General features: G+C 40.3%; 1 protein-coding gene across 1 annotated transcript; it reads left to right on the top strand.

Annotated features, from left to right (window-relative positions):
* Positions 1-5105: 5105 nt before the first annotated feature.
* On the top strand, positions 5106-8831 carry LOC139290152 (G-protein coupled receptor 20-like). The gene is given in 7 exon segments (XM_070911846.1): positions 5106-5117; positions 6800-7036; positions 7141-7407; positions 7556-7800; positions 8033-8117; positions 8233-8358; positions 8526-8831. Coding segments are annotated over 7 exon segments (1278 nt in total).
* Positions 8832-12335: the final 3504 nt, after the last annotated feature.

Raw genomic sequence — 12335 nt, forward strand, 5'->3', positions numbered from 1 at the left:
GTACGTGCTCTGTGAGTGTGACATTTGGTTAAACAATCGTCAGTGGGGATTAGAGTGTAGATGTGACAGGAGACGTGGCTTTGCAGGATACACGATGCAATATAGGGAATCAACCCCACAGCAAAAACATACTGCCTCATTTTCTCCATCGATCTTGTTTGTTTTAATCCCAAGAATTAAAATGAATTCATTCCAAAAAAGGACTCGATATTTCAGCAAAGGGTGTAAAGCTAGTCTGGGATCTTAAAGCATGTTGGCGCTCATGTACAAGCGTATGTAACAAGCGCTTGAGCATTTATTGTCAAGGTTTAGGAAATGCTGACCTACTGTCCGATAATGAGGTGATTTATTTGGTAAGTGACAAAAAAAAACTCCTAGACACAGCATTCTCAGCATCACAATGTAAAAATCTAATCATTTTCCTCAGGGATCATTTGAGTCTCACTCTGTTGAGCATGAATACACTATGAAGTGGTGGGTAATGGTTTAAAAGAGATGGTGGTGGGCAAGCAATGTGTTTCCTCTCACATTTTCTACTTGCATCTCGACAAGAGGGATATGTGCAATTATTTGTACAAGCAACCGATTCCTCACATCTGTCCTCATAACTCCGTTCATGCTGAAGAAAACCACCACCAGTGCCAGAAAGTGAGCTTTTTGTTGCAGGACTGCCGTAATCCTCCATCCATCCCCCTCTAATTCCTGACAAATAAACCATGAGAGGACCGGGTGGGGGGGTGGGGTAAAAAGTGCAGAATCCTCGTCATCTCTCGTCTATCATCAATATTCAGGCGGGTTCCTGACATAAACAAAGCTTTCCAGTTCCCCTGGTTGGACTCAGTCACACATTTATGCATATTTCTCTGTACCTGCACACATATAGACACAAACATACTGTATGTCATATAATGATCCGTCTGTCATGTCTATACATACAGACAGACTGTACCCACTCTGTCTTTGTCTCCCTATCTTTGCTTTGTCTAATTTTTTTTTTCATTTCACATCGCCCCCCCCCCACCCCCCGCCCTTTTCTCTTTTCTGTCCTCATCCTGCACCTTCTCTTTGTGCTCGTCCTCTGTAACAGGTTGATCCATGGCTCTTCTCCTGACATCCGTTATTCCGGATCTTTCCAAAGAACGCTGACAAGCTGTGAGTGATGATGATCCGCTAGACAGGAAGCCAGGAGACGCAAACCTGTCTCATTCTGCAAGATGGATGGAGCGCAGGTCCAGAGACACGTCATAAAGCGAGAGACTGCGTCTTAACATTTGAACACAACTTTTAGTCAGGCATGTGTGTATTTAGATTCATACATTTAGATGATACACAAAAAATCAATCATACATTTTATTCTAAATTGCAGTTTAAAGGAGATTTACAAGATCTTGATAAACTCTGATTTTTACCCAAATGTTTTGCTTGTCAATACATTTCATATTCAGTCATTTATTCCTCACATTCGAGAAAGAGCCACACAATACAAACATTTTCTGTAAGCAGGAAATGAATCATTTTGGTTTAGTGTCTGAAAAATGTAGTCAAGATAGAAGCTTTCTGTGTTTCTTCTTTTGTCAAATTGTCTGTCTCCTCCTATAAGATAACATCCGCAATGCAAATAACCTCAACCTCAACACAGTATTTACCTTTATTTTCAATGTCCTAATCTTTTAGGATTTATTCTCAATCTCTGATTTTAGTACAGTACAGTCAGTGGAGGTTTAATGTGATTGGTTGAAGCACGTTTAATCATCTTGAGAGAAGTGATTACCCCCATTAAAACGATATTACCTGTCTCTGTTTTTTGTGTCAGGATGAGAAGAAGAACATCAAATCACTTGTTAAACCTGATTTGTTTTGTAGTTCGAGCTCAGCAGAGTGAGGTGAGGTGAGTAATGTTTTTTTAAAACTAGCACAAACCAGAGGGCTTTCTGTCTTCGTCTGCCAGCTCAGTCACATACATCACTCTTCATTCATATTCATGTTTATCAGCCACTTAAATGTCAATGTTTAGAGGATACAAGGTTTTTCAAATAAAATAACAACATATGAATACAATATACGGTGGGGTTTTTTTTTTAAATATATAATTGCACTGTAACATAAAATAAGGTTAACAAGCTTTGTCTTGACCCAAAGCATGTTTCTGTCCACCCACTTTACAATGTTTGAGATCATTTTTCTTCTCATGTTTTGCAAAGTGTACAGTAGCATTTCACGATGGTTACATACTATAACTCCAGTTCCGTGAGCAGGAGCTGAGCCCTTTAACGGACTCTAAGTTTGGAGCCTGTAAGGAGGCAAAATCAAACTTTCATCTTTTGGAATTTAACTTTTTTTTCTTGTTTAAAATCTTGGGGAGTTAGACCTATATGAATAAAAAGTTGAAACACTAATGAGACGAATTATGTTAAAGAAAATGAATGAACAGCTACACTGTAAAGAGGGAACATGCAGAACCTCCATCATTTGTGTTTTACAGTAGTCCTTTTAGCCCAAGCCTTATACATAACAATATTTAATGGTTAGGAAAAGGACTTTATGGACTTACACAGTATGTCACATATTTAATGTATGAGTTGTGCTTGTGGTGTTGTGTGCCCGAGGATATCTGGTGTGAATATGTGCTCTCTAACATTGGTGTGTGTGCATACTGTACATGGATATGCATGTGCGTGTCCCGGCAGAATGTAAACACACACTAAGACTTCCTGTCTGAAGGCCAAACTGAGGGAAGATTTAGAGTGAGAGGGAGGGAAGTAGAAAGACAGAGTCATTGAAGGGAGAGAGAGAGAGGGATAGAGAGAGAGAGAGAGAGACTCAAAATGATGCTAACAGGGAGAGAAAAAGAAGGAGAGAAGAAGAATAAAGACACATTGAAAGGAATGAGACGTAGATCAACAGAAGGAGGCAGAAAGATCTGAGGATGTTTGAGAAATCTAGAGAGAAAACGATACACTGAGTAACAACAGGCAGGCTGACAAAGTGACAGAAATGACAAGGATGCCTCTTGATGCACAGATCTGAAGAAGTGCGTTGATTACTACAGCCAACTGGCATGACTCGAGAATCTGAAAGGAGAGACACAACTGACACAAGACAAATGAAATTCTCACCAAAACGCTGAGCCGCTCCAGACAGAAAAACGTCTAATGTAAGTGGATGTTCAGAGATGATACGAGGGCGCGCAGGTCACTGAAAGTTGAAGCATCCTTTGCTTGGAAAAGATCCATCATCACCTGGTTGGACACTGACCAAGGATCTTTGGATTAAGACGGACATGAGGACACTCCAGCTTCATCAGACACAGATTCAACTCGTCGTGAGTTAGTCTACTGGTAAGTTGTCATCAGCAGTGGATAAACTGTGTCTACATACAGTATAGTGTTTTTAAAACAGAGGAAAAGGAAATCAAGTCTTACAGTTATGTTTCATCCAGGAAACCAGATCAATGAAAACATGCAAGTACAAATGTAACGCCAAAAATAAAACAGGGGCATGATTAGTAAAAAAAAACAAAAGACTTAAAAATCTTACAATTGCATACTTGTTACATTAAATAGACTGAGCAAGCAAGCAAAATCATCCATTAATACATTTTTACATAAATGAATACACTTATCGGCGAATGAAGCAGTGTTACAATCATGCCCCATCCTAGAGCATGTTTGTAATATGTTACACAATCAGAGTACATGGAAAGGCCACTGTGAACTTTTATTGCAAGTACAAGTACAAGTATCACTAAAATTAGAGTTTCAGCGGCAACCAAATGTTCCGTTTGCCTTGAGGGGCTTTCTGTGAAGCTATAATTTGATGCAGGACAGCGTGAGATCTGTATTCCACTATCCCATCCTGTCTCTCTCACTTTCTATATTTTTCTCTCTTTCACACAATCTTATGCACACACACACACACACACTACCACCCAAATGAGACTCCCACGCTGCTGGAATTTATTTGGACAGTGTTATTTGTGATCTGCCTCTGGGCCCTCTGCTCTCCTCTCAGCATCACTTTACAGTCATTGCATCACCACAGTCTTTGATGTTGGAAGAGGAAGAGCAACAATAGGACAGCAGCAGTGACGCATTAGATTGATATCATAGTTTCTGCACAAACTTGTATTCCAGTATTCCATCCATTTCCAATTAGTGCCACTGGAGACAGTTTAGAGTAAGAACAGGTCCTGAAACGTGTTGCTTTCAAAAACTTATAAATACTTAAAAATGATCATGTTTTATCACTGGAAATGCTACCAAGGTATCAATCACATATGATACTGACTTGCAGATGCAGTCTCATTAGCACAATAACAGTACATCGAACAATAGTGCCCTTGTTTACAGTCTACAGCCACAGCTTGTGATGATGAGCTTTTCAGAATGACCACAACCCATTCACTGTAGGCCTGTACGAAAGGAAAAATTCATAAAAGGTTTTGATTGTTTTGTTTTAAAGTTGGTATTAGAAAACACAGATTTTCAGCCTGATATTAGGATACATCCTAATGTGTAGTTGCTTGGCTAAAAATAACTAAATAAATAGGTAGGTCAGGATATGTTGGGGCTCTACATTCATCTTTCCAAAGGCCAGCTTTGACAATACATCATTGTAAACCACTGGAATGTATGACTTGTCATTGTCATTTGTGTCTGAACAGAGGAAGTAAGTGGTTTAATACACAATTTCCCCAGAGCAGCGCTCATAACACTTGTTAGCGCTGTTAATGATGATGAACTAGCTCCAGTAAGCTGAACAATATCAGGGGATGTTGCTGTGAAAACATCCATTTATTTCTTTCAGTGGTCTTAATGTTCTATGGCTGGACTGGTCTTGTTAATGCAGATGAATCACATTATTCATGCCTCACCCTCAGCTGAGCATGTTATTCTCATTAGCCTTTTTTTCTCATTAGCTACATGATTATTTTGCTGTGAGAGATTAGTTGTGAGCCATGAGCATACACAACACAATATGTCAGGCTTCTTAAACCTTTCCAGTCTGGGACTCACATGAGCAATTAAACTACATTTGTCATGGAAGGATACAGTAGCAAGCCAGCCTCCAGTCAATTTTGGGCTCACACTCATTGGGACGCCCCCATGGAAAATATGGTATGTAAGCTCATGTGACTTTTTTTATGTTTTAGAGCACCCAGAAACACACATCTGCAATAAAGTCAGTGTGTATGAGACTGTCCAGTCTTTCTCTTCCCTTCACACACACCTTTAATACTTTTTTAATTATGTCCTTCATGGATGCTGAAGGCTCTGTCCTAATATGGCCATTGACCACTTGATGGGCTGTGTCAATTGACAAGGGAACACCTACTGTATAAGGACAAGAAGCAATTCATCTATCTATTCAATCTATCAATCTATCAATCTATCTATCTATCTATCTATCCATCTATCTATCTATCTATCTATCTATCTATCTATCTATCTATCTATCTATCTATCTATCTATCTATCTATCTATCCTCATATTATGTTTCATTGAGATTTATGTGGCACAGTCAATGACTGCCCTCTGCTGTCTACATATATTCATACCTGTTAGATTCTAGTTCATATTTGCATATTTTCCTCCTCACAGCTGAAAACACCATATGGAAAGGGTCACATAGTTAACTCGACTGCCTGATTTCATAAAGTCTCACTGCAGCAGGTACAGCAGATTTTGCTTGTTTTGCTAAAAGAAATTACCACCGCAAAAGCGCACTGCAGAAGTGTGAAAAATACCCTTAAGATGATATGTTGCGTTTTGTCACAATGACATCTGTTGCAGTTGCTTTTTCAGTCTGATTTGTTATCTAGCCAATTAATGTGTTACTAGGGCTGAAATGAAATGACCCAAAACTTGAAACTGTATCCGGGAAAGAACTGTTATCCTGTCCACACATATACAGAATTTATCCAGTTTACCCCAATCCACTGTTTATCCCAATTACAAGAATAATTCTCTCAATCTTAGAGGTAAATAAACACAAACAGGCCATACAGATCAGGTTTGATTCACACAGGCACAAAATGACTCTTTGTGGTTCAGATCTGATCTGGTCTGAGCTATTTATATGGGGTGAAACCACAAAGGACCACATCACCCTGTTGTGACTGCCATGAAAAGGTCACATCTTGGCCAGAAAGGGGAAGATGTGTTATTTCTGTGTTTTTACGAAAAAGAGTAAGATCTGTGCCAGTAAGAGATAAAATCAGAATTTTTAAATTCTTAATAAAAACTTGAAATAAATACACTCATAGCCCCTCATCACAGAGGACTGCATAAATAAATATAGTTACATTATAAATAAATCGTCTAAATAAATCAGATATTGGTTTAAAGAGGCTTCGTCAGTGTGGCCATGCCAACAGCAACATCCATACTGAGGTCAGAGACAGTCAGAGAGAGTGGATGTGAGTGGAGGGGGATGTTTATGAATGTCTGTCTGTGTGTGTGTGTGTGGGTGCATTGATGTGGTTAAAGCTATCAAAAAACAACTCATAAACTGAATGGTGGTTTGAAAAGTCAACCTCAGAACAACAGGCTGAATCTTAACCCTGCTCCTAGGGCTTACGTTATTCCCACAATCTTTTACTGTAAGTATGAGTGTGTGTGCATGAAAGTGTGTTCGAGGTGTTTTCCTGGTGCCCAATGCATTCTGGGATAGCCTGCAGTCCCTGAAGAGCTATAAATGGGTATAGAAATGAACATATTTGTGTCTTGCAGTTTCCACCCAGACTAAGATTTAAAGTAAATGTTTACTGTATCACAACATTGTGATTTTGTCTCACAGTTGCTGCGCCAACTTCGGAATATCATCACCATCACCATTATGATGGACTTCAACAGCACTGAGTCTTGGCTTTTCATCAATACTTCATTTCCCGTCCTGCCAGTAATAGCCAGTCCCAGTAACAGCAGTGGCATGGAAGGATATCTTCAAAGACTGGCTCATTTAGACGAGGGGCTCTACAATGACTTTTATGGCCTTTGGATTGCACTGATGGTCATAAACTCTCTCATATTCCTGGTAGCAACTCTTCTGGGAGCCCTTGTGGTATAAGCAGATATTCTTACATTCTTATATGAGTTGTGTCCAGTCTGTATATACTCCTCTCCTCTCCTCTCCCACAGGTGGGCATGGTGCTCAACATAGTCACACTTTATGTTTTCTGTTTCCGCACCAAGCAAAAGGCCACCTCAGTGATCTACACCATCAACTTGGCGGTGACAGACCTTTTGGTGAACCTCTCCCTGCCGACTCGCATCCTGCTCTACTACAGCGGAGGAGCTTGCCTCACCTGCTCCTACCTGCACATCTTCAGTTACTTTGTCAACATGTACTGCAGCATCTTGTTTCTGACCTGCATATGTGTCGACCGTTACCTCGCCATTGTGCAGGTGGGTTTTCTCTGACGTTTTGTAATAGAATTTGTCTCAATGACATTTTCTGTTGCTTAAACTGTCCCTTTGCAACATACTGGATACCTGCTCATCCCGGCTTCAAAACCGGAACTTAAAAACTGCATATTTTCTTTTGTCCTTGTAGGTTGAAGCTTCCCGTCGGTGGAGGAACTCCAGTGTGGCCAAATGTGTGTGTGTGTCTGTCTGGCTGTTTGCCATCGTGGTCACCTACTCCTTCCTTTCCACCGCTTTCCAGCACCCAGGCTGCTGCCTCTCAAAGCTCCTCTTTCTTACCATCACCGAGTTCTTTCTACCCCTCATCGTCATTGTGGTCTTCACGTTGCGGATTATGTGGGCACTAGCCGACCGCCGACTGATGCAGCAGAGCAGGTATAACCAATGTTTAATACAGGAAGGACAGAACATCATGACATTTCTGGTCTTGTTCTGTTGTTTAACTGCATTTGTTTAATTAATTTAAAACTTAAAAATGACAGTGTTTTACATACCATAAAAGAATAAAAGGACTAAGAAAAAAAGACTCACATTTGCAGCATTGAAAGCACTGGAGGCTTACAGCTGACGGGATGTCACACTGATGGTTTTAACTGTGTTTCCTCAGGGAGAGGAGAAGAAGGGCCGTCCAGCTGCTGACCACAGTGCTGATCATCTTCACTATCTGCTTCACGCCCTTCCACATCAGACAGGTGAGTGAGAGACAGGTGTGACTTTAATATCTGTTGCTGCTTTTATACATTTATGAAATTAACAGTTTTGGTTGAATGTAACAACATTGTGTGTGATCTCATGGCTGTATTGTAGGTGGTGGTGTACTTCTACCCTGACATGCCTCATCATATCATAGTCTACCACTTGACTGTCACTCTCAGCAGTTTGAATAGCTGTATGGATCCTGTCGTCTACTGCTTTGTTACAAATAATTTCCAGGTAAGTCCTTCTCTTACACTCTTCCTCACCTTTCTTCATCCCAACATCCTTCCACCTGTCCGTCTATCCATCCATTCTTCCCTCCGGCCATAATTTGTCAATCCATCACTTATTTATTCACTTATTTACTCTTCCCTGAATAATTTACTGCCCTTTTCCCCCCTCAGGCCACAGTGAGAAATATTTTCCGTCGTGCAGAGCCTGAGCAGACTAGTGGTGACATCATCAGCATGCAACACAGCTCCAAGGCCTCAGGAGGAACGGCCAACGCCGTCACTAATAATGTGATCATGATGACCAAGATTCCCACTGCAGAGAGACAATCTGGGAAAAAACCACACACTTTAAATCGCCTTTCACACGGAGTGAAGAGAACTTAAAGCTACCGAGACGTCACAGTTGCCTGGGGAAAGGTGGCCGATACTTCTGGACTCTGCAACATGCTGACCAGTGATGACAGCATCAGTGTATAATGGCACGGTACTCAGGATAAACAGCCAGTGCTGTTGTTAATAATAATAAGAAGAAGAAGAAGAAGAAGAAGGACCAACCAATTCACAAAAACAGTGCTATATCACAACAACCTTAATATTTACAGTAAATCAATTATTACATTGACAAGAGACACATTTAGTCTGCAACTAAACATCCATGCTAGGAAACCTTCCCATGACTTTGGACCTGTGACTTTTCAATTGTGAGACAATCTCCCTAACTGCTAAACCAGTTTACTGCCAAATTCAAACAATACAACACTGATGATGATGTAATCCTATCTACATCATCCACATTCCAATATTATATATTTTACCTTTATACATGTACTTGAGCAAGGAATATTTACCTTGTCCAAATACACTTCCCTGAGTCAGTTAATTTAAAACAAACACAAGATTGACTGCAATGAGGCTGATGAGTACTGCAGCACTATCTAAAGGGTTCTTTCATACTGTATGTAATCCTTAAATTAATCCTCTAGCAGAGAGGAAGCACAATTGCCAATACAAAAGGAGCAATGATAGCTGTGACTTCTGTTGTTCTGTGTTGACATTCACAAAAGGAGATATTGACCATCCTAATACCTGTCTTGGACCATTGCATCGTTTTCATTAGAGGGGAACATATACTGTTAAACCGACTCGGATCAATTTCTTACTGTAATGCCTGGTTAAGTTTGAACATGAGAGAATTCAGCAATATACAATTTGAACATAATGTAAAGCAGAGCACAGCTGTATCAGTTTCCCACATGGAAGGATAGTGACATGTTTTCTGCCTGGATTACCTGAGGATCCACTGCAAGAAAATATTTGGGAATAATAACCACTTTTGTGCAGCAGAGGGCAACATTGCGCTTCCTTTCATGGACCAGCACAGTAAGAGACCAAAGAAAATGTTAAAATGGCAACTGTTTTGATGACTAAAAGCAGCTACAATGTGAATGTTTGGGCTGTAATAATGTTGTCTTATTATAAGTTTGATATTATGTGCTGTTAAGTAAACATTTGCTATCTATGTTTCATTAACAATCATCAGAACCTCTTTTACAGGGAAAAATGTCACGTTAAATGTATAGAAATTTAGAGGGGGGGAAATAAAAGGGTTTTCAATCCAGTCAAATGCTTTGATTTGCTTTATGTATTGATGTGGTGCTTCCCTGGTTCGAGAATAATTGTTTTATGTATTATATATTTTCCTTGTCTCATGTTGATGGGATCAAGTTCTAGAGAAAAATGTATGAAACATTGTAGTTAGATCACATCTGTCTGGTTCTTCCAGTGTAAAATCCGTGTCATAAGATTTTAAATTATATATCTGAGGAATGAGGTTTGGGGGGGGAAAAAGACAGTTGAATGTTTCAATATAATGCAACTGATGAGTAATAAAGGAATAATGAGTAATCCCCGCCATCCGTAGGTGAGTAGCTTGGTGACGTCATCTGCGCTCTCCTATGGCCACGCCTCGCTTTGTTACTGTGGAAACCAATGAGACTGATCAGTGTAGTAAACCAGATGGTCACTCGGTTAGCTTGCTAACCCAAACCGAGAGTTTTGCTGTAACGTTGTCGAAAATGTACGTAACGCGGGACTGCTTTTTCCTTACCTTAGCGGAGTAAAACCTCAGGTATGTTACATCTTTTTGTCTGTAATGTAAGCTGTTCTCTCTGTCTTAACGTGCTAACGTTAGCTGCCCAATTTATTAGCCAACCATGCTCGCTAAGGTAACGTTAGCCATACGTCAAACCTCAGTCAATGTAATGTTATCATGAATGTGTCCAGAGTCAGGTGTGCAACATCCTCACACGCTAAAAAAGCTTTGTTATTAGTTATGTAGGCTGTAGAACAGGTGGGTAGGCAGCTCAGGTAAGTCAGCGTTACCGTTAGCAGAGCAGAGCAAAACAAACATGTCTTGACTGGTTCAAGAAGCCCCTCTGACACACACCCATCATACATTCCTGTGAGAAACACGTGTTTTTTACTCTGGCACTTCTTCTACTTAACAGCCAGGGGAGGTTAAAAACTTTAACGGTTACTACACACAGGGGGAGGTTAACGTACTCTGTCACTCATCACGACAGAAAGTTGCACAAAACTGTCTCCCATCTGTGGGAAAGCTCATCTTGTTTAAACATTAACTTATACGTAACCTAACCTCAGTTTGGGATACCTGTCCTTTGTTGACCTCAGAAAGAAAGTAAGTAATGCTTAAGGAGAAATCACATCGCTGTTTCTTGACATATATCCACCCCAGAGGTAGGTTATGTAGCTGGTTAAGCAGATGGGATCTACCTGTTAACAACTGTGCAACAGCTGTGGTGTTGTAATAAGGGTTGATTTCTTAATGTGGGCATTGTTCATGTCTCTGATGTCTTTATAGCCTGCTGGTTTTGTGGTTTAAAGGTTATGCTAACAGGTGATGTCACGTGAATGAAAATCTTTACAGTAATCCCAGACAGGTGAGATGTGGCTAAATTGCTTGATCCTTTGTTCCTTTATTCTGTTTTATGATGTCTATTCCATCTGTAAACTTCAGGGCAGGGCAGAATTTTTCCTAAGCCAAGAGAATTTCTATCATGGGAACCAACTGCCATGAAACATTGTTACACATGGGAACCTTCTAGTATTTGGCCCATGACCCCATACTTCCCCATACAACTTGAGAAAACAAGTTAAGACGGGGAATGTTAACACCAAGGCTGACACCATGCTACCCCCTGCACTATTTTATAGCTTAAGCTTACTGTCTAACTGGTGTGTGTTTCTGCAGGTTTCCGTGTTACTCAGTGTGTCTTTGCCAAGGAGTATCCACATGCTTTGCCAGGAAGTACACTTACATGCTCTCTCACAGACTTCTGCTCACCCACACTCTAATCCTGCACAATCCAAATACTGCATGCACACAACACTAACTGTACAGCCACAGAAAACACATTAACAGACCCATTCCAAACTATTCTAACCCTTTTCACAGCAACTAGAGTCCATAACACACATTGCCACCCCCTTCTCCCACCTATTCTGCTCTTTCCCGCTCCTCCCCTCTACATACCTCTAGAGCTACGCAGAACTTCTTTGCCCTTCCTGAATTTTGAATCTTTGCAAGCCACAGTGAGGAACACCACCACTCTCCCACTGAGCTACTGAGCCACATATCAGCATGATGGCCACAGGATAAAATGTATGGAATATATTTTTACTACATCAATGCTTTGGACACATTAATCTTATTATAATGATGATTCCTGCCTCTCCTCAATTATTTGTAACCCAGAATGTGCTGACCACCAGAGATGCTCGCTGATTAATCTTTCTGGATGTCTTCTGCTTCTCTTACACAGTGAGTAATCAAGATGAAAACCATGAACATTACATGCTCTATAAGTATATAATAACAAGCACCGTTCAGCTTACATATATAGGGAAAATAATACCAATAAGTGGTATACCCTGATATATACCAATCATCCAGGAAAATAA

The sequence above is a fragment of the Enoplosus armatus genome, chromosome 9 (assembly GCF_043641665.1).
Source record: "Enoplosus armatus isolate fEnoArm2 chromosome 9, fEnoArm2.hap1, whole genome shotgun sequence".
NCBI lineage: Eukaryota > Metazoa > Chordata > Actinopteri > Centrarchiformes > Enoplosidae > Enoplosus > Enoplosus armatus.